Source organism: Salvelinus namaycush, chromosome 36, assembly GCF_016432855.1.
Source record: "Salvelinus namaycush isolate Seneca chromosome 36, SaNama_1.0, whole genome shotgun sequence".
Classification (NCBI taxonomy): Eukaryota; Metazoa; Chordata; class Actinopteri; order Salmoniformes; family Salmonidae; genus Salvelinus; species Salvelinus namaycush.
The window spans coordinates 5,599,229-5,623,443 of NC_052342.1; the positions used below are offsets into that span (position 1 = coordinate 5,599,229).

A 24,215-nucleotide genomic window follows, 5' to 3' on the forward strand; every position below is an offset into this window, starting at 1 on the left:
TAGGGGACCAAAAGTATTGAGACGAATTCACTTAAATGTGTATTAAAGTAGTAAAAAGTATGTGGTCTCATATTCATAGCACGCAATGACTACATCAAGTTTGTGACTCTACACATTTGTTGGATGCATTTTCTGTTTGTTTTGGTTGTGTTTCAGATTATTTTGTGCCCAATAGAAATGAATAGTAAATCATGTATTGTGTCATTTGAGTCACTTTTATACGGATAATCGTGAATAATGATGAGTGAGAAAGTTAGATGCACCAACACATGCTAACCTCTCACCATTACAATAACAGGGGAGGTTAGTATTTTTTGGGGGGGTATGATATTGTGTGTCTAACGTCTTTACTCATAATTATTAGCGATTCATACGGGATTATTCGTAATCATAGTAGTCTCCACATGAATGCAGAAGTGTTAAGAAACATATTCCAAAATGACACAATACATTATTTACCATTTAATTTCTGTTAAAAATCAAATATATATAAAATAATAATATAAAATCATCTGAAACACAACCAAAGCAAACAGCAAAATGCATCCAACACATTTGTAGTGTCACAAGCTGGGACCAAATACTTTTTACTACTTTAATACACATTTAAGTGAATTTGTCCCAATACTTTTGCTCCCCTAAAATGGGGGGGGGGGGGACTATGTACAAAAAGTGCTGTAATTTATAAACGCTTCAGCCGATATGGATGAAAATACCCACAAATTAAAGATGACAGTCTGCACTTGAAGGTCACTGTTCGATTTCAAATCTAAACTTTTGGAGTATAGAGCCAAAAGAAGAGAAAAATGCTTCACTGTCCCAGTAATTACGGTGGGCACTCTATATCGCTTGGTTTTCCAATATTATCAGGGTCGGGGATATGCGGTGAACTGACAAACACATGAGTGCATTCATATAATCTCAGTATTGCACATCGGTCCCAATGACAAAAGTGATATCAGTTTAGCCTTAAAGGACAGAGACCAACATATCGCAGTTTGGCAACCCTTTTTTAAATGTCCGTTTTTGTGCAGAAATGGCTATAAAAATCTATTAGACCACAAGTGAACGACAAACATGAGCTTGCTTTTTGTGGTGATGTATAGACTCGTGATTGAGTGAATCGCTATAGCTTCGCTTAAACTCTGGCGTATTAAACTGTTTAAACATTAGCTTAGTTTACAATCTGTTGACAATTCAAGTTGACTCGTTCTCAATTGGCTCAATATTATTACTGGGAATTTCAATTGACAATTTATGTTAAGGGAAAAATAGTACCTATGTTTGGCTGTACATCATTACGTCAGAACTGTGAAGTCTCAATGATGGAATGTAAACTATACTGTAGATATAATATCCACGTATATTACTCTAGGCCATTGTATGACATGGAACACCTGTTTTAAAGTCAAATAATGATATTTTCATAATGATGATAATAATTATGTGAATTTTATTGGTTATTTTTTCTCTTAATTTTATATTGTTGAATTGATAGGTTGTCCCTTCTTGGATTATTGTTGATCATTTCTTCCAGTCCTCGCATATCGGTGGAACTATTGACCCCCCCATGGAAGAAAATAAAGAGAAAATAACTTACCCCTTTTACCACTGATGTGTCCCTGTGTGTTAATTACTCTTTGACAAGTAGCAACACACATTCATGTTTTATACTGAGGAGAAGTGAGACTGTTCTCAAGTTTTTCCCAGTTGGTAGAGATTTATTAAATGGGTGTATTTAGGTTTGTTTGTTTTGCCAATGGATGTGTAAGGGAATTACTTGTTAAGTTGAACTGCACTATGGAACATTGTTGCCATGAGGGGAAAGGACTGATGTTTAAATGTTTAAGAAATATCTAATAAAATGTGTGATTTCTTCCAAATTTCTTATTTCCGTGCCTGTTTGTGATGCGTTATCTCTCGATTTTGAAGGCAAAATGAATCACTGTAAAATGTTGAAATTTCAATTGTAAATCTCTAATGTAATCCTTTATAGCTTGGTTAGGAAGCATGACAACCACTCCATACACATTTGACACACGTACAATTTTATTTTCTGCCACGTACAGACTGTAGCTGCTATGCCATTTTAGCAATTCTGTTTTTTTTCTTCCTGTTTATTCATTTCATAACTAGTACATGCCCTCATAGATATTTATATATATGTATAATAGTATCACCATGGAAACAAGATGCGGATTCATCTAATCAAATGTACGTTTGACAGATTTCGTTTAATTTATTTCTCACTTTTTCCTCACACAAAGTAAATTGACAAAGTGAGGAACCGTAATATTGTTACATAGATATAGTTTGTACTGCAAACGACACCATCAATGATTTCAGCCAGCCCAGGATTACAGTACATCCATGTCGGTTCTGTTTAGGTTTCTGTGTTCGTCTCAGTCATGGTTTCCAGAGCATTTCAGAATTTAAGTGAAGCCTTGTGTACAACGGCAATTTATCGGTCAAAGAGTTGAAATTGCAATTCCCTTGTTTTATCTCAACTCACATCTTCAAATCGCACTCACACCAACACATGCATAAAACACTCTCACGGCTCCGCACAGTTGAGGAGAGGAAGAGCACGGATGGAAGTCAATAAATAAATATATAAATCAAAATGAAAATACACAAAGATGTAATCTCCAGCAAACTGATCAGTCTGTGGGGGCCAAATTCATAATGATATTGCAATGGGTGTTATTTTACAGTGGATCTTTTTCTGAGGGCAGTAAATTTAGGATTTTACATCCTCTGCCGCCAAGGCACCAACCCTCAATCTAACCAGTCAAAATACATTAGGCAAGAAATGTGAAGTTAACATTAGAAAGTAAAATAAGAAAGTTAGTTTCGAAATGAAGGTTAGAAACGTTCGAATGTAAGGTTAGAAAACAAGGCATGGGGATTCAAACCAGGGACCTTGAGTGTCGCAATCCGCGTTTAACGTTCGTCCATCTATCTATCCATCCGCCGATTTACCTCCCTAACTTTTCTTACTTGACGCCTGTCACAAGCTCTTCCCCCAGGCCTTCCAACGTATCACATAGCTGCCCTCAGACAAGATTAAATAAGGAAAATAAAGCATGTGAAAAGGCTCTAGCAATATTCCGAGCATATCTATTGGGGTTATCTACTGATCAAAATTAAAGCCAATGTTGTTGTTTTTTACATAAAGGATATTCCATCTCCACGGTACCATCACAGGTAAACAGGAAGCAGATCAGACCAAAAAGAATCTGTCAAAAACAAGATGTGCCAATCTTTTGAGATGATCACCATTTATTTGATACCATTTGATACCGACAGAAGAAATCAAATTAACAGCAAATTAAACAAAACTACACCACACTGTCTCTGTGGCGTTACTCTCTGTCCCCATCCTCACGTGTACAATCTTAACAGGCTTAATCAAAGACATTCATATGAGTAATGTACCACTGGGTTAAAATGAACAGGGGGTGAGATGTCAAACACGATTGAAGCTTGGGGGGGGGGGGGGGGGGGGGACGTACCTAGTGTTCTAACCCATAGGTGCAGTAAATTTAGATAAGTGCTCATACATGAAAGACAAGAAACGAGAACATTCCGGATCGCAAATGGCAGGTGAGGATTCTATGAACTAACGCACATTCGCATGCATTCACACGCACAGAGGTGGCAGCAGTCTGATGCACTGCTCAGAAAGGAAGTGGGAATACACAGCACACATAAGAAAGCCAGAAACGGAGAGGGATAGACAGGGAGATATAGTGTGAAGGAAAATATACACAATTACAGTACATGGGAGTGGGGGCTGAAAGTGTGTGCTCAAAGGGCCTGTCAAAAAATGACACATCACACACGTAACCAGCTTGAGCTGACTTTGTAAACAGAACTGTAGTGCTGAGCGATTATTGCATTTTGAGGTCGTTTCAGTTCGATTATCAATTAAAATGTTTAAACATTAAATGCACTATGCATTATGTGGTTTGAATGCTGTAACAACACAGAATAAAACAATTTTAAAATGTCCCATGATGGTAGCGACTGCCCATTACAGCTGATCACTTATCAACCATCAGTTACTCAGGTTACTTTACTTTAAAGGGGCAATCAGCAGTTCCTACGTTCATTTTTGGACTTATAAATTAATGATATGTACCCATTGATTCTTGAAGAATATAACTGCCTCATGAGCTTAGTTCAACTGTCATACCTTATCAGAACCCAAAATATACGTTTGTTTTACATTGTAAACAATGTACATTTAAACAAACGCTATATAGCCTCAAAACATGGTTAAAAAATGTTTATATCATGGATGGTCAGTCATTGAATCCATCATTCTGTCTATGCCTTTGAGAGAGGTTTCATTTTTCCAGCCCCATCCCTCAGCTTCTTACCAAAACAGGGTTGAGGAGGACACACTTTGTTATTGTTTCTACTGCTGATTGCCGCTTTAATAAACTATTTCACTTGTTGTGTATATTACATTTGTTTTATTTGATGACTTTATTATTTCATTCCAAGTCGTCATCTCTCTCTGTCTGACAGAATCACTATTTTAGTAGTTCTTCAAAGTAAATAAGGCATACTTTAATGACTGCTGAATAACAACTACTGTATTAATCACTTACATCAGGTATTTTCAGGTAGAGAAACCTTGTGAAGAAACTGCTCTCTGTGTATCCCCTGTTGATCGCGGAAGAACGGGCAAGTAGCCGTGCAATGTATTATGGTCATTGTAGTTAATTATCACGTTTTCGTTGCTAAACTATATAGAACATTGGCCTGTTGGAAACTACAACTCCCTACTACATCGCAAAGTTCGGGCATATGATTTATTGCAAGAGAAATGACAGCGCAATGTGCACACTGAGCTCAGACAAAACTCAAACTAAATGGAATTCAAATAATTGAACCGACAGTCAAATAGTTGTTTAAAAAACAAAAAATAACCAACATTTCGTTTAATCGCGCAGCACTACAGAACTGTAGTGCAGGGTTCTATGAGGGTGATTTGCTTCAGTAAAATGTTGGTTCAGATCACATATTTGTCCTTGATGAAAGAGTATGGAATTTCCTCCCTTTTTACAGTATCTTTCCAAAACTCTTTGTGACAAGTGACTCCTAGTGGGGCGAAAAGGGTCAACTTTGTTATGACCCTTCACCTCAGAACAGAAGAGCGATTTTAATTGGTGCAAGTACGTGTACAGCATGTACCGTGGGGAAAATGTAATAAATGCTTTTGAATTGAAGTTCGTTTCGTTTTCTCCCGGTCCGAGCATGTTTCTTCTCCTTTATTTACAAATGTTTACAATCGTTCCTTTAGGAAGATGCCTGTGCATGAGGCGAATGTCAGAGGTGCCCCCTCTTTATTCGTTTTCCGTTTTTGTTTTCCTTTTGTTGCATTTCGTTTGTGTTGTTGTTTATTGTACCACAGCAGCCAAAAACTAGAAGAAACCCCCCCCAAAAAAAGGATAACGACCAAATATTATTCTAAGTAACCCGACGAGAAAGGGGGAACTATCTTTGGTCACAAAATGCGCAAATAAAACAGGAAAAGTCAGAAGAAAAAAAAAAGAAAAAAAGTGAAAGCACAAATAACAAAAACAAAAAGTGTTCCATTATTTGCCACAAAATGGAAAAACAACAAGCAAAACAAAAACGCAATCCAGTGTCTTTAGCGGGAGATGTCTGTGTGGAAGGTAATGATCAGGGGTGAGCTTACAAGACTTCATAGGCTTTTTGTGGATAGGGGGCTTATGTAGCATGGGGGGCAGGGCCAAAAGGGAAGAACAACACAGCCAGCAAATCAAATCAGCCCATCACTTCTTCTTTCTCTCCTCCTCCTCTTCCTCTCCTTCCTCCTCCTCCTCCTTGGCACAATAGCGTTGGAGCAGCAGGTGCAGGTGGTGCTGAAGGGCATCGGGTTGCAGGGTGTCGTCCAGCCGCTCCAGGTGCACATGCTTACCCTGGGCGTCCTTCACCACAGTCCTCTTCTGGGTACGAGATTTACGCATCTGGGTTCTGGAGGTGGAATGGGAGAGGGAGGGAGGGAGTTTCGAGGTTATTAGGCTTGGTGAGCCAATTATTTTCAAACAACCTGTCAAAGTTTTGATAGCGCTTCATTGACAGGCTTAATTTAATTTTTAGAATTAACATCTAAAACACATCATGCATGTTAGACCACGCTCTAACATCAGGAACACCTATGAGTAATCTGAAAGCGTCACACAAGCCCCATGACTAAAGGCCCTATGATTAAAGGAGAAGTTAGCTTTTTTTTTACAAACATATCTAAATGTTTGATGGAAATGGCATGTTATAGAAGGGTCCGGACACTTTTTTTTGCGATTTTCCTTGTTTTTCAGAAACTTACCCTGACCAGTGATTAATTTCCTCATCCTCGTTGTGCGGTACGGGGGCACTGAAAAAACGTTAACAAATTCTCCAAAAACACCCAAACACGTCCTCTTAGAAACTAAAACGCTCCCAATTTAGGGATGCAGGTCTTTACATGTTGTACACATGAAACTATGTCATTATGAACTTCATCCGCAACATTATATTCAATTTTGTACGACTTGAGCCATTTCCCCGATCCAGCTGTTCATTTCTGCGTGTAGCCTGCTGCTAGAGGTAACTGCCAAAGTAAAGGAAACACCAACATAAAGTTTCTTAATAGGGCATTGGGCCGCCACAAGCCGCCAGAACAGCTTCAATGCGCCTTGGCATAGATTATACAAGTGTCTGGAACTTCCTGTGTGGAAGCACCTGCTTTCAACATACCTTGTATCTGTCATTTACTCAAGTGTTTCCTTTATTTTGGCAGTTAACTGTACAATGGACAGAGAGGTATCGCAACAAAATGGAATATAACATTGCGGATAAAGTATTTTGGTGTTTTTAGGAGCATTTGTTCATGCTTTTTCAGAGGAGCCCCGTACTGCACAACGAGTATGAAGAAATGAATCCCTGGTTTGGGTTAAATTTCACACAAACAAATGAAACCGCACAATGAGTGTCTGGACCCATCTATAACACGCCGTTTACATCAAAAATAGAGATCTGGTTGTAAAAAAAGCTAAATTCATCTGTTAACTTACCTTTCAAATCACCATGTCAAAATGTAAGCATCTAAAGGTGTGTTTAAGAGTTATGGTTAAGTTATAGAGGGGAGGTACTCACTAACCTGCTCCCTGTAATGTTAATGCTGCATAGCCAATGCCATGGCATGTTTGACATAACAACAATCATAGGTGTTGGTCATATAGCACAACCAGACCTGGGACCAGGCTGTATTCACACCATGCTTTCAGATAAATCACTCAGGAAACCGACAGGAATGTCCAAACAAAGATGGACACGTAAATGAATGAACTCCCATTCTGCTCTCAAACCTTTTGACCACAGAACCGTCGTCCTTCACAACCTCTTTCTCTACTAAATGAGGAAGTTGGATTTTTCCAAAGCCTCCAGCATAACTCAACGCCTGGAAGTGACAGAACAAGGAAAAGGACATTTCAAACATCAAAACCCAGTGTCTCTGGTCCTAGAGTTGATCTTCAAACTGGCACTCAATAAGGTTTTTTGAACAGACATATTAAAAACAGACATGCTTCTCAAAAACATGTTACAGTCAAGAAGCATTCAGCTTTATATTCCAGGCACAGTATTGCTAATATCAACCTGCTCTGCTCGAGCCACTGAGGTAGAAAAGACACTCCTGGCATTGTCACAACTCTCCCTCCCTGACGACTGACCTTCTCAAAGTCCTCCTTGGCCGAGGGGAGGTCTGCGGCCAGCGTTGAGTCACCCGTCTGCTTCTCCATCCTCTCGCCCCTCACCACCGTCGTCTTGACCACCTTGCTGACCTTTCGGCCCTGCACCTGCTCGGACTCGAAGTCTGAGGCCGTGGTGGCCCCCAGGGCCAAGGGCTCCGAGAAGGTCAACTGGAGAGGTCAAACACAGGGTTCAAAGGTCACTGATACAGTAGATTACAAAACTTGATTATACAGTATACACTGTAAGGATATACAGTCATTATGGACACATTATATATTGTGGTGTAGCCCGAACTATACACGGACAATGAATAGGCAAGGGATCTCAGCACATACACTCTTAGAAAAAAATCTTCCAAAAGGGTTCTTCAGCTGTCCCCATAGAAGAACCCTTCTTGGTTCCAGGTATAACCCTTCTTAGTTCCAGGTAGAACCTTTTTGGGTTCCATGTAAAACCAAGGGTTCTACATGAAACTCTAAAGGGTTCTACCTGGAACCAAAAAGGGTTCTTCCAAGGGTTCTCCTATGCGGACAGCCAATTTTTTTTGAAAGGTTCTAGATAGCACCCGCGTGTAGGGCTCAGGAAGCAGGTCAAAGGTAAAATGAGGCTTTTAATGAAAAAATCTAAAAATATATTCAAATCAAAAGGCTCTGTCAGAGCAATAAGACTTTACTCTAAGCACCAAATGAGTCAAATGTACTTTATTCTGTATGGCAAATTCCCAGTACAGTATTTCCCAGGTGCTGCCAAATTAACCAAATCAAATCACATTTTATTGGTCGCATACACATATATAGCAGATGTTATTGCGGATATAGCGAAATGCTTGTGTGTGATGGGATGTGTAGACATTATGGACGGTATGTGGATAGAATATTTTAGTATATCTGTAGAACACGTGGGATAGAATAGTATATATACAGCAATAGCTGAATAGGATGGCATTCACCCATCTGCTTAATTGGCCAAGTGACCTAGAACAGGGGGTTATGGGAGGTGTTGTGTTCCATCTGGCAGCCATGTTGCTGTAATAGGCCTACATGTTTCTCCTTTGCATGGTGTTTTGTTGCAGGTTTTGTTTTTATGGTTATTCATTGTCAAGCTTTAAAAATCGAAGCCAGACTGCAACATTTTAGTCGCCTAGCTAGGACTGTGGCACGTGTCTGTACATTTCTCTCTGGGGACACGTGAAAGCAGCGCAATTGAAGTTGCATTCACCGATGCGAGCGCATCAGGCTGTAATTTCATAAAGTAGATGACTCAACTATTGACTCATTTATTCTCGCTTGTGTGTCCTTTTCAGCCGCGTTTGACACGTGCGCGTTAGCCTGTTAGCCACGTTATGACTGACTTGTGATCATTGCCCTGGCTAGTTTGATTGTATCGACATTCCCAGCCTTAGCTTAGCTACAGAAACTGAAACAGTGCATCCCGAATGGGTGGAGGCAGCAAATAATGTACCAGGCCAGCTGTGATTTACAACCTGATAGCAATATTTTTTGGACTACCAATACATTTATTGGGGAATTACATGAATCACGCATTGAACGGCATCCATCTATTTTGCCGACAATGAATTACCGTACGTCATGGACTTTTGAAAACCTCTTATGAAGATGGTTTTGAAGCATGGACTGGATATTGTATATGTTTAACTGATATTATGATTCTGTTTTTTTTTTCATATCTACAAAGTAGTTCAAACGATGTCAGTTCCACGTGAAGGCCAGACACCCTTGTGACATCATAATATCCACAGTATACGTAAACCCTGTAATACACGATCGTTTTCAGAAATACTGGAATATTGACCCCAAAACAAAGTCTATAGACACAAAGACAGCAGACAGACACACATACAAGACAGACTGACCTCGGTCTGATCTCCCTCGCTACGGACCACTGTCCTCTTCACTACCTTGGAGAAGACGTCTCCTTCCTCCACACTGACCATCTCCTGGTGAGATCCCTCCACCGTCACCTCCTCTCTCTCCACGCCGTCTGGAGAGAAGTACTTACGGATCACCTTCCGCGTGATCTGGAGGAAAGAGACCAGAAAGAGAGGAAAGTTACCCCTGGTAGAGCACTGAGCTGCATGACTAGGTCATATAATATAAAACACACGTACAGTATTTGCCTGAGGAGACTGGATTACTTTACAATTGACAAACATGGTTACATAGCAGTTACAGTATGTAGTTGAGATCTACTGTAAATCGGGGTATGTTCTAGAGTTAAGTGTCTGTTATACAGTGAACGCAGATGCAAAATTGTCCCTTTACCTTCTTGACTACCATGTTTCCATGCTCATCCATGTACTGTTCCTCTGTCACTGTTTGCGGAGGGATGTCTGGCAGATCGTCCGCCTAGAGAGAGAACAGGCACAAAGTCATAAGACTGATCCCGAACACATACAAGCACAGCAAGTACACAGAATAACCGGTTTAAACATTGTAAACCCCACTCAAAAAGGAAATAAACCGTTTTCAATCATTATCTAAGACCATAAAGATTTAATCAACAAAATGATATGGCAAATGAGGGTGCAGAATGAAATAGAAAAATGGCCCAATGTTCGAGGTGAAGTGCAGCACAGCAACAAAACTACCCACAAGCTAAAACTCAACTCCCATCTAACCCCAACACCACACTAGGGCAAGGCCCACTTCTCCACATGCTCTTCAATGCCGTGTACCTGGATGATAACTCTGCGTCGGACCACCCTGGTGGTCAACACTTCCTCCTCTGAGCTATCCGATGACAGCAACCCTAGCTCCTCATTTATCTCCTGAGAGACAGCACACAGCCATTGTGGCCACCGTAGATCATTATAACATGGTTACACATTTTGTATAGTTACTTCAGGCACTGTTACTGCAGGCACAGAACAACAGGCAAGTGTTCCTTCTTTTCTCTCATAGGGATGCCGAAAAGGCATTCAAAAGTAGGCTATTGTAGACCTGATAGAAATTTAAAGAAAAAACATACAGTATGAGAGAGGTTCTATAAAATGGTGGAGATGGAAGATGAAAAGAAGGCCCAGTTGTACAACAATTTTCAACAAAACTAGCCATGCAAGATATGACAATCCAAAGAAATGGTGGTCAAAGCTGCAAACAAGTACTTCTGTATGGAATGTTGAAGTGGAATATGAAGTATTGACAGTGACAGGGAAGGTAATTATTTCACAAAAATGTTATAGAATGTATTTGTATGTACTCTTCATTGCATCAGATAACCTAGCTGAAAATATAAGAAGAATTTGCAAACACAGCAAAAAAGCATTCTCATAATTAAGGATTTTCATTATTGATCAGGCTTTTGTCACATGATTATTCCATTGTCTTGGTCAGTAACCCCACTTTGAAGTGGTTTTGACTCAGTGTGTTTTGTTTGGTAAGTATGCACCCATGCAAACACACCACTCGTAAGCTTCTTGTATTAGTCTCTGTGTTTGAGTCAGTTGATGTCCTCTCTGGACTGTGGTAACACTGCAATCAGCCTGAAAAGCTGGGACACAAGCCAGGGCAGGGTGCAATCGTCATGCTTGACCTCTTACCCGTTCCAGAGAATACTCATCGTCATCGTACCCTGCCTGCGACCTGGAGGGTAGCTCCTCACACGTGGGTACAGTTTCACTTTCACTTTCTGGTCCGTCATAAATGCCATAGTCCCCAAGACTTTCACTACCCAAAGAGAAGCGATTTTGGTCATCCACCCGTAGGAACTGTGCACTGCATACATGGCTTCCTTTGAGGAAGCCCGTTTCCAGAGTGCTTCCGAAGGGGGTTGGGGATGGAGGCTCCTCGATGTGGTAGAGGACCTCAGGATCCTCTGGCTCCAGATCCTCTGCCTCTGAGAAGTCTGAGAAATCATCTTTGCAGTCAAAGAACTCCAGGTCCGAATTTTCTTGGGCGGACTCTGATTGGACAACTGGCCCAAATGAAGAGAGTGTTTTCTCAAATTCGCCGATCACTCGCTTAAAGTCTGGCGAGAATTCAAAGGCTTCTGCAGATCCAGGTGTAGCAGACTTGGAAGCGAACTCAGGACCCATCAGGGTGGTGGTTGTGACCTGACCCTTATCTGACAGAGGGTCGCTGAAGACAGGAGAAACTGGACTCATATCAGTGGGGGACAACTGGCTACACTCGGAGACTCTCAGAGGGTGGCGTCCGGAAAACACGGCCTCGTAATCTGGTGGCACCAGGAATTGGCTCGACATCGGCGAAAATAACTCACCCGAATGAGTCTCCTCGAATTCCTCTCGTGTAAATTCACTCCAGTCGGAGAATTCCTGAGTGGCAGAGTCAAGTACTTTTAGTTTAGGTGTCACTGCTCTATGGGTAGTGAAAGGGTATTGTTCACTGATCTGCAATGGGGTTGATATCAGAGGTCCGTAGCCTGTGGCTCTCTTTGTCTGCTTAGGTGATACCAGACCTGATATGCTTGTTTCTTGACTCAAGTCTAATACTGCCTTTTGCTCATGTAAAGTACTTTCCGTTACCAAGGTAGACTCTAATTTGCTTTGCATTTTCCCATAACTGGTCTTCAACTGTATTTCCTTGGCTGTTTGAGACGGAGCCTGGAAGTAAATGTTGACATCACTTGAACAAGTATTCTTCAAATGTTGTTACAGCAAGTCAGTTGGCATGCTCCAATAACATCCCATCAACAAACTGCAACACACTAACATGAAAGAACTAGGTTGACTAAGGTCTCATTAGTCATTTTCTCCCACAACACCATGTCACATTTAAATCACTGCAAGAACATTGGAGAACAAACCAAGCAATTATAAAGGTCAACATCACAGTGCCCAACAAAGTTACAGTAATAGCAATATGCTTGCAGACAAACTGTTACTAAGAGCTCGAATGAGTCAGAATTGGTTAGTTACATCACCCACCATCCAAGTGCATTGTGATCGTACAAACATTCCTTAGACACACTCCATTTTGCAGAAACCCATTGGTGAATCCAGACATCCATTTCGACCACACGGTGTTATTGTCATCCTCCATTAGAATTGGGAGTTATTCCATCATTCCATAGCACGTGCAAAGTCAGCTTTATCATGCTCTCTCTTACCCTCTGCGGGGCTTTCTGGGTCTTTATTGAATCAGCACCGAGGCGCAGGACCTCTACTTCTTCCTCACTTCTGTCCTGGACCTTCACTGGTTGTGGCTTAACTGGGCCATCTTTCTGGACCTTTTGGACATTTTCCAAACCCATAGTGGCTTGGGGAGTTGGGATGGTTCCAGCATGCTCTGAACCATGCTTTGTCCGGGCCTGTTCCGTAGATGTAGTAACCATCTCTGCTACTAGCCCACTGACCCTTGGTAAGCCTTGATCTGTCGTGCTCATTTGTCCCTGCTCTATTTCAAATTGAGCAGCTGGGACTGACAACAGAGTAACACCCAAGGTATTTTCCTCTGGCGACATTGGGACACGCTCAGACGTTAATACAGATGTCACATGACTCAACGTGCCTGCTTTAAATGTCATTGTTTCTGTACCTGTAATAACTAAACTTAACTCTTCATCCGATGCACCTGATTCAGGAGACGATTGCCTTCGGCGGACATCGGCCCAAGAATCTACAGGTAAAGCTATGAATAGAGTGTCTGAGGACACAGACTCAGGTGAAGACGTTCTATCACTAAGGGCCCGGGGTTCCATGAAGTACTGAGATAATATCCTCATAAAGTCTGGCACTGGTGAGTCAGGCGATAGCCGTCTATTCCTGCTGACTGATTCTAGGGAATCAGGTGAGGATGGCCGACTCTCTAATGCTGATGATGATATGACCATTAGCTCATACTCAGAGCCAGAGGTCATGGATTCAGGTGATGATGACCTGTGTTCTATTGTGGCATACTCCATATTCCATGAATCCATACCTGACACACCTGATCTTGTATACTGAGGGATGGGTGAGTCTGGAGAAAGCGACCTATTGTCACTGATCTCATGCATTGATTCAGGTGAAGATGATCTAACCTTATCCATTGACATTGTTGATTCCAGAGACATGGTTCTGTATTCAACAGACTCAGTGGATAGCGGTCTATCCTTCTCAACTTGTTTCTCGAATAACACAGATTCAGGTGATGACGTTCTAACATCTGCCTTTAACACCAACGTTGCAGGTGAAATGGGCCGGCAGTCAGGTAATGACTCGGGTGATAGAGGCGTATCCTCGGTCTCCGATAGAGACACTATGACCCACTCATCTCCAGAGTCTGATTTGGATTGAGGGGAAGCTGATCTGTGACCTGTTTCAAATGTACACTCCGATACTACTTCTGCTGCTGGTGATTCAGGTAAAACTATATCGGATACGCTTGGACTGTCAGTAGGAGCTACATCCTGGTCAATCTTGACTGTCTCAGTTGTGGTTTCTGAAGGTTCCACTTGCCAATCTGGTAGAGCTTCTGTGCTGAACTCAGTACTACCTTGAGCAACTTCTCTCTCCTCTGGAGAAGTCTGTATGTACTCTATACTCTCAGTCAAAGCTACATCCTGATCGATCTTGGCTGTTTCAGTGGTAGCTGCTGGTTCCACTTGTGGACCAGGAACAGCTTCTGGACTGACGTCCGTGTTGCTTTGAGCAACGTCTTCCTCACCAGGAGAAGTCTCTGCATGTGCTTCGCTACTCCCAGTATACTCCAAGAAGCCTGTTTTACTCAAGAAGGTTTCTCCTACATATTGGGCGTCGTGTATTTGAGAGATAAGCTTCCAAAGCTCTGTATCATACATACGATTGTATTCTTCTACCATCATGGCTGTTCCAGCTACGGGGGAACCTGATGAAGCAGCCTTAGGTTTCTGTTCTGATGCTTCCATTGACAATATTTCTGATGGGGAAACATGCTCAGGGATGAGACTTTTGGTTGGCAACTCTGCTTCCTCAATGTCAGAATATACCAAGTCAAATTCCATGTCTGATGTTATTGATAATGGGGATGAAGACCTATATCCTGTTTCTACTGTGGTAGACCCAAGTGTGATCTGTGTAAATTGTGCAATTGGTGACTGAGGTGAAAAAGACCTATGTCCATTCACTGATGCTACTGATTCAGGTGAGTCTGGTCTCAATTCAACAGAGGAGGACTCGGAAATGAGTGGAGCATATTCTACATCTGAAGCCACTGATTCAGGTGATGAGGACCTATATCCAATCATTGAAACAATAGACTCTCGTACTACCTGTCTAAACTCAGGTATAGGTGAGTCAGGTGACAGCGCCCTGTATTCATCTACAGATGCTATTGAATCAGGTGATGAGGGTCTATTCTCAAAAAGCATTGAGGCATACAAGAATAACTCTGTTTCAGATTCCATATCTGAGCATATTGATTCAGGCGATGCTGATCTATTCCCTGTCACTAGTGTAGTTGTTTCATGCTGTGTGTACTGGGGTACTGGGGAGTCTGGTGACAGAGCTCTGAACTCATCTACTGATGTTGTTGAATCAGGAGTGTCTTGCCTATCTTCAATCTCAGAAATCAGAGGAGTGTATTCTGTTTCAGACTCTGTTTCATAATCTGCCAATGATTCAGGGGATGAGGACCTATATCCAATCATTGAAACGATAGACTCTCGTAACGCCTGTCGAAACTCAGGTATGGGTGACTCAGGTGATAGTGCCCTGTATTCATCTACAGATGCTATTGAATCAGGCGATGAGGGTCTATCCTTAAAATGCATTGAGGCATACAAGAATAACTCATTTTCAAATTCTTCATCTGACAATACTGATGCAGGTGATGATGATCTGCTTCCTGTCATAAATATGGTTGGTTCTGGGTAATGTTGTAGGTATTGTGGTAGAGGAGAGTCTGGAGACAGACACCTGTACTCATCCACTGATGCTGTAGATTCAGGAGAAGATGATCTGGCGTTTGTCAGTAGCATGACTGATTCAGGTGACATGGGGCAATACTCTGATAAAGACTCAGGTGATAGGGGTCTTTCCTCTGTATCTGACACGATTGACTCCGGTGAGTCTGGTCTCTGCCAAAAGGCAAAAGCCTCAGATGAAGGCCTATCTTTATCTGAGAAGATTGTTGAAAAAATATCAGAAAGCTCACATTCGTTGTCTGACCATACTGATGTTAGTGATCCGGGTCTATCTTCATAGAATAACGACATTAAGGGCAGAGTCCTACATTCTATATCTGAGCACATTGATTCAGGTGAAGTTGACCTGTATCCAATAAAATGTGGAATAGATTCAGATAATGACGGACTAAAATCAGGTATGGGGGAGTCTGGTGAAAGCGCCATGTATTCATCGACTGATGCTACTGATTCAGGTGATGAAGGTCTACCTCTCTCTGAAAAGAGTGTCAAGAAGATGTCTGAAAGATCATATTTATCATCTGACAATACTGATGCAGGTGACGATGATCTGCTTCCTGCCATAAACAGAGTTGCTTCTGGGAAATAATCAAAGTATTGTGGTAGAGGAGAGTCTGGAGACAGACATCTATACTCATCCACTGATGCTGTAGATTCAGGTGAGTCTGGTCTCTGCCAAAACGCAAAAGCCTCAGATAGAATGTCGTCAACTTCCGAAGTCCCTGAAATCCCTGATTCAGGTGATGATGATCTATATCCATATACAGAAGATGTAACACATTCAGGTATTGCATGTAAGAACTCAGGTATGGGTGAGTCAGGTGACAGCGCCCTGTATTCATCTACAGATGCTATTGAATCAGGAGATGAGGGTCTATTCTCAAAAAGCATTGAGGCATGTGAGAATAACTCTGTTTCAGATTCCATATCTGAGCATATTGATTCAGGCGATGCTGATCTATTCCCTGTCACTAGTGTAGTAGTTTCGTGCTGTGTGTACTGGGGTACTGGGGAGTCTGGTGACAGAGCTCTGAACTCATCTACTGATGTTGTTGAATCAGGAGTGTCTTGTCTATCTTCAATCTCAGAAATCAGAGGAGCGTATTCTGTTTCAGACTCTGTTTCATATCCTGCCAATGATTCAGGGGATGAGGACCTATATCCAATCATTGAAACGATAGACTCTCGTAACGCCTGTCGAAACTCAGGTATGGGTGACTCAGGTGATAGTGCCCTGTATTCATCTACAGATGCTATTGAATCAGGCGATGAGGGTCTATCCTTAAAATGCATTGAGGCATACAAGAATAACTCATTTTCAAATTCTTCATCTGACAATACTGATGCAGGTGATGATGATCTGCTTCCTGTCATAAATATGGTTGGTTCTGGGAAATATTGTAGGTATTGTGGTAGAGGAGAGTCTGGAGACAGACACCTGTACTCATCCACTGATGCTGTAGATTCAGGAGAAGATGATCTGACGTTTGTCAGTAGCATGACTGATTCAGGTGACATGGGGCAATACTCTGATAAAGACTCAGGTGATAGGGGTCTTTCCTCTGTATCTGATACTATTGACTCAGGTGAGTCTGGTCTTGATTCAATAAAGAATACCTCAGAAATGAAAGGTTCATATTCAATATCTGAAGTCACTGATTCGGGTGATGAGGATCTATATCCAAGAGAATATGTAACAGATTCAGGTAAGTGTTGTCTAAACTCAGGTATGGGTGAATCAGGTGACAGTGCCCGGTATTCATCTACAGATGCTATTGAGTCAGGTGAGCCTGGTCTCTGCCAAAAGGAAAAAGCCCCAGATAGCATATGTCCAATTTCTTCTGAAGTCCCTGAATCGGGTGACGATGGTCTGCTTCCGGCCATAAACATTATTGGTTCTGGGAAATATTGGAAATATTGTGGAATTGGTGAGTCTGGAGATAAAGATCTATGCTCATCCATTGACTTCACTGACTCAGGAGAATCTGATCTTAACCCACTCTCGTTTGATAACATTTTACTTAGAAGTTCTGATTTCTGTACATACTCTATTGTACTCCCACAATACTCAAACATACCTGTTTTACTAGCAAAGGTTTCTCCTACATATTGGGGGTCATGTATTGGAGAGATCAGCTTCCAACGATCTGCATCGTACACAAGTTTGTAAATTGGCACTCGCATGACTGATTCTGATGGTGAATGGGCATATTCAATATCTGAAGTCACTGACTCAGGTGACGATGATCTACATTCAACAAAATATTCAAGTAAATCCTGTCTAAACTCCGGTATGGGTGAGTCAGGTGACAGTGCCCTGCATTCATCTACAGATGCTACTGAATCAGGTCTATCCTGAAAAAGCATTGAGGTGAGTGAGAATAACTCTGTTTCATATTCCAAATCTGACAATACCGATGGAGGTGACGACGATCTGCTTCTTGCCATAAACAGAGTTGCTTCTGGGTAATTTTGTAGGTATTGTGGTAGAGGAGAGTCTGGAGACAGACACCTGTACTCATCCACTGATGCTGTAGATTCAGGAGAAGATGATCTGACGTTTGTCAGTAGCATGACTGAGTCAGGTGACATGGGGCAATACTCTGATAAAGACTCAGGTGATAGGGGTCTTTCCTCTGTATCTGATACTATTGACTCAGGTGAGTCTGGTCTATTCTCATCAAAGAACGACTCAGAAATGAGTGGACCATATTCGATATCTGAATCAACTGATTCAGGTGATGATGACCTGCACCCAATAGTTGAAAAAGCAGATTCAGGTAACACCTGTCTAAACTCAGGTATGGGTGAATCAGGTGACAGTGCCCTGTATTCATCTACAGATGCTATTGACTCAGGTGATGAGGGTCTATCCTTAAAATGCATTGAGGTATACAAGAATAACTCATTTTCAAATTCTTCATCTGACAATACTGATGCAGGTGATGATGATCTGCTTCCTGTCATAAATATGGTTGGTTCTGGGAAATATTGTAGGTATTGTGGTAGAGGAGAGTCTGGAGACAGACACCTGTACTCATCCACTGATGCTGTAGATTCAGGAGAAGATGATCTGACATTTGTCAGTAGCATGACTGATTCAGGTGACATGGGGCAATACTCTGATAAAGACTCAGGTGATAGGGGTCTTTCCTCTGTATCTGACACGATTGACTCCAGTGAGTCTGGTCTCTGCCAAAAGGCAAAAGCCTCAGATGAAGGCCTATCTTTATCTGAGAAGATTGTTGAAAAAATATCAGAAAGCTCACATTCGTTGTCTGACCATACTGATGTTAGTGATCCGGGTCTATCTTCATAGAATAACGACATTAAGGGCAGAGTCCCACATTCTATATCTGAGCACATTGATTCAGGTGAAGTTGACCTGTATCCAATAAAATGTGGAATAGATTCAGATAATGACGGACTAAAATCAGGTATGGGGGAGTCTGGTGAAAGCGCCATGTATTCATCGACTGATGCTATTGATTCAGGTGATGAGGGTCTACCTCTCTCTGAAAAGAGTGTCAAGAAGATGTCAGAAAGATCATATTTATCATCTGACAATACTGATGCAGGTGACGATGATCTGCTTCCTGCCATAAACAGAGTTGCTTCTGGGAAATAATCAAAGTATTGTGGTAGAGGAGAGTCTGGAGACAGACATCTATACTCATCCACTGATGCTGTAGATTCAGGTGAGTCTGGTCTCTGCCAAAACGCAAAAGCCTCAGATAGAATGTCGTCAACTTCCGAAGTCCCTGAAATCCCTGATTCAGGTGATGACGATCTATATCCATATACAGAAGATGTAACACATTCAGGTATTGCATGTAAGAACTCAGGTATGGGTGAGTCAGGTGACAGCGCCCTGTATTCATCTACAGATGCTATTGAATCAGGAGATGAGGGTCTATTCTCAAAAAGCATTGAGGCATGTGAGAATAACTCTGTTTCAGATTCCATATCTGAGCATATTGATTCAGGCGATGCTGATCTATTCCCTGTCACTAGTGTAGTAGTTTCGTGCTGTGTGTACTGGGGTACTGGGGAGTCTGGTGACAGAGCTCTGAACTCATCTACTGATGTTGTTGAATCAGGAGTGTCTTGTCTATCTTCAATCTCAGAAATCAGAGGAGCGTATTCTGTTTCAGACTCTGTTTCATATCCTGCCAATGATTCAGGGGATGAGGACCTATATCCAATCATTGAAACGATAGACTCTCGTAACGCCTGTCGAAACTCAGGTATGGGTGACTCAGGTGATAGTGCCCTGTATTCATCTACAGATGCTATTGAATCAGGCGATGAGGGTCTATCCTTAAAATGCATTGAGGCATACAAGAATAACTCATTTTCAAATTCTTCATCTGACAATACTGATGCAGGTGACGATGATCTGCTTCTTGCCATAAACAGAGTTGGTTCTGGGTAATGTTGTAGGTATTGTGGTAGAGGAGAGTCTGGAGACAGACACCTGTACTCATCCACTGATGCTGTAGATTCAGGAGAAGATGATCTGACGTTTGTCAGTAGCATGACTGATTCAGGTGACATGGGGCAATACTCTGATAAAGACTCAGGTGATAGGGGTCTTTCCTCTGTATCTGATACTATTGACTCAGGTGAGTCTGGTCTTGATTCAATAAAGAATACCTCAGAAATGAAAGGTTCATATTCAATATCTGAAGTCACTGATTCGGGTGATGAGGATCTATATCCAAGAGAATATGTAACAGATTCAGGTAAGTGTTGTCTAAACTCAGGTATGGGTGAATCAGGTGACAGTGCCCGGTATTCATCTACAGATGCTATTGAGTCAGGTGAGCCTGGTCTCTGCCAAAAGGAAAAAGCCTCAGATAGCATATGTCCAATTTCTTCTGAAGTCCCTGAATCGGGTGACGATGGTCTGCTTCCGGCCATGAACATTATTGGTTCTGGGAAATATTGGAAATATTGTGGAATTGGTGAGTCTGGAGATAAAGATCTATGCTCATCCATTGACTTCACTGACTCAGGAGAATCTGATCTTAACCCACTCTCGTTTGATAACGTTTTACTTAGAAGTTCTGATTTCTGTACATACTCTATTGTACTCCCACAATACTCAAACATACCTGTTTTACTAGCAAAGGTTTCTCCTACATATTGGGGGTCATGTATTGGAGAGATCAGCTTCCAACGATCTACATCGTACACAAGTTTGTAAATTGGCACTCGCATGACTGATTCTGATGGTGAATGGGCATATTCAATATCTGAAGTCACTGACTCAGGTGACGATGATCTACATTCAACAAAATATTCAAGTAAATCCTGTCTAAACTCCGGTATGGGTGAGTCAGGTGACAGTGCCCTGCATTCATCTACAGATGCTACTGAATCAGGTCTGTCCTGAAAAAGCATTGAGGTGAGTGAGAATAACTCTGTTTCATATTCCAAATCTGACAATACCGATGCAGGTGACGACGATCTGCTTCTTGCCATAAACAGAGTTGCTTCTGGGTAATTTTGTAGGTATTGTGGTAGAGGAGAGTCTGGAGACAGACACCTGTACTCATCCACTGATGCTGTAGATTCAGGAGAAGATGATCTGACGTTTGTCAGTAGCATGACTGAGTCAGGTGACATGGGGCAATACTCTGATAAAGACTCAGGTGATAGGGGTCTTTCCTCTGTATCTGATACTATTGACTCAGGTGAGTCTGGTCTATTCTCATCAAAGAACGACTCAGAAATGAGTGGAGCATATTCGATATCTGAATCAACTGATTCAGGTGATGATGACCTGTACCCAATAGTTGAAAAAGCAGATTCAGGTAACACCTGTCTAAACTCAGGTATGGGTGACTCAGGTGACAGTGCCCTGTATTCATCTACAGATGCTATTGACTCAGGTGATGAGGGTCTATCCTTAAAATGCATTGAGGTATACAAGAATAACTCATTTTCAAATTCTTCATCTGACAATACTGATGCAGGTGATGATGATCTGCTTCCTGTCATAAATATGGTTGGTTCTGGGAAATATTGTAGGTATTGTGGTAGAGGAGAGTCTGGAGACAGACACCTGTACTCATCCACTGATGCTGTAGATTCAGGAGAAGATGATCTGGCGTTTGTCAGTAGCATGACTGATTCAGGTGACATGGGGCAATACTCTGATAAAGACTCAGGTGATAGGGGTCTTTCCTCTGTATCTGACACGATTGACTCCGGTGAGTCTGGTCTCTGCCAAAAGGCAAAAGCCTCAGATGAAGGCCTATCTTTATCTGAGAAGATTGTTGAAAAAACATCAGAAAGCTCACATTCGTTGTCTGACCATACTGATGTTAGTGATCGGGGTCTATCTTCATAGAATAACGACATTAAGGGCAGAGTCCCACATTCCATATCTGAGCACATTGATTCAGGGGAAGTTGACCTGTATCCAATAAAATGTGGAATAGATTCAGGTAATGGCGGCCAAAAATCAGGTATGGGGGAGTCTGGTGAAAGCGCCATGTATTCATCGACTGATGCTACTGATTCAGGTGATGACGGTCTACCTCTCTCTGAAAAGAGTGTCAAGAAGATGTCAGAAAGATCATATTTATCATCTGACAATACTGATGCAGGTGACGATGATCTGCTTCCTGCCATAAACAGAGTTGCTTCTGGGAAATAATCAAAGTATTGTGGTAGAGGAGAGTCTGGAGACAGACATCTATACTCATCCACTGATGCTGTAGATTCAGGTGAGTCTGGTCTCTGCCAAAACGCAAAAGCCTCAGATAGAATGTCGTCAACTTCCGAAGTCCCTGAAATCACTGAATCAGGTGATGACGATCTATATCCATATACAGAAGATGTAACACATTCAGGTATTGCATGTAAGAACTCAGGTATGGGTGAGTCAGGTGACAGCGCCCTGTATTCATCTACAGATGCTATTGAATCAGGTGATGAGGGTCTATTCTCAAAAAGCATTGAGGCATACAAGAATAACTCTGTTTCAGATTCCATATCTGAGCATATTGATTCAGGCGATGCTGATCTATTCCCTGTCACTAGTGTAGTTGTTTCGTGCTGTGTGTACTGGGGTACTGGGGAGTCTGGTGACAGAGCTCTGAACTCATCTACTGATGTTGTTGAATCAGGAGTGTCTTGTCTATCTTCAATCTCAGAAATCAGAGGAGCGTATTCTGTTTCAGACTCTGTTTCATAATCTGCCAATGATTCAGGGGATGAGGACCTATATCCAATCATTGAAACGATAGACTCTCGTAACGCCTGTCGAAACTCAGGTATGGGTGACTCAGGTGATAGTGCCCTGTATTCATCTACAGATGCTATTGAATCAGGCGATGAGGGTCTATCCTTAAAATGCATTGAGGCATACAAGAATAACTCATTTTCAAATTCTTCATCTGACAATACTGATGCAGGTGATGATGATCTGCTTCCTGTCATAAATATGGTTGGTTCTGGGAAATATTGTAGGTATTGTGGTAGAGGAGAGTCTGGAGACAGACACCTGTACTCATCCACTGATGCTGTAGATTCTGGAGAAGATGATCTGATGTTTGTCAGTAGCATGACTGATTCAGGTGACATGGGGCAATACTCTGATAAAGACTCAGGTGATAGGGGTCTTTCCTCTGTATCTGATACTGTTGACTCAGGTGAGTCTGGTCTCTGCCTAAAGTCAAATGCCTCAGATAGTATATATTCAATTTCTGAAGTCCCCGAAGTCACTGATTCAGGTGATGATGACCTAGACCTTGTAGACGAGAAAGCAGATTCAGCTAATTCCTGTCTAAACTCAGGTATGGGAGAGTCGGGGGATAGTGGCCTCTGCTCATTGACTGATCCTATAGATTCAGGAGAGGAAGTTCTAGCGTCAATACCCAGAACTATTGAATATTTTGAGTCAACTACAACTTCAGCATCAGATACTGATTCAGGTGACAATGATCTATGATATGATTGAGCAGTTTCGAGAAAGAATAGTGAATATTGGGGTACGGGGGAATCCGGGGATAAAGATTTACATGCTTTCAATGACTTCACTGACTCTGCCTTATCTGATCTCAAAACAGCCACTATCTTAACTGACTCAGGTGTGAGAGGCCTATATTCAGACTCAGAATCAGATGACAGTGGTCTGTCCTCGGTAACCTCAGTTGATGAAGTTTGACTTTCTCGTTCTGATGTCTGCACATACTCTACGATACTCTCGGCATACTCAAACATACCTGTTTTAGGGGTTTCCCCGACATACTGGGGATCATGTATTGGAGAGACCAGCTTCCAAAGCTCTGCATCGTACTTAAGTTTGTAAGCTGGCACTCTTATTACTGATGGAGGGACATGTATAAATTCATCAGATACCATTCTTGGTGACACAGATGGCTCTTTTGGAGTTTGGGCTAAACCAGGTACTGATAGTCCTTTCTGAGTTTCAGGTTTACTCGATTCAGCAAATAATTGGGCTGTGGAGTTGAATATTATTTGTGGACTTTCAAGGACACCTGATTCAGTTACTACGTCTTGGTCTTTTGAGCTATGCTCACTGACTGATCCAGTTGACTCAGGTGATA

General features: G+C 41.8%; 1 protein-coding gene across 1 annotated transcript in view; it reads right to left on the minus strand.

Moving 5' to 3' along the window:
- Window positions 1–5,665: 5,665 nt before the first annotated feature.
- LOC120030209 (ankyrin-2-like) overlaps window positions 5,666–24,215 on the minus strand; it is a 119,889-nt gene continuing 101,339 nt past the window's right edge. Inside the window, exons 44-51 of the mRNA XM_038975560.1 lie at window positions 11,330–11,964; window positions 10,466–10,558; window positions 10,053–10,136; window positions 9,644–9,808; window positions 7,749–7,937; window positions 7,386–7,477; window positions 5,870–6,012; window positions 5,666–5,679 (exon numbers count right to left, since the gene is read on the minus strand). Of these exons, the coding sequence (XP_038831488.1) occupies window positions 5,666–5,679; window positions 5,870–6,012; window positions 7,386–7,477; window positions 7,749–7,937; window positions 9,644–9,808; window positions 10,053–10,136; window positions 10,466–10,558; window positions 11,330–11,964 (1,415 nt within the window). The remainder of the gene's footprint in view (window positions 5,680–5,869; window positions 6,013–7,385; window positions 7,478–7,748; window positions 7,938–9,643; window positions 9,809–10,052; window positions 10,137–10,465; window positions 10,559–11,329; window positions 11,965–24,215) is intronic.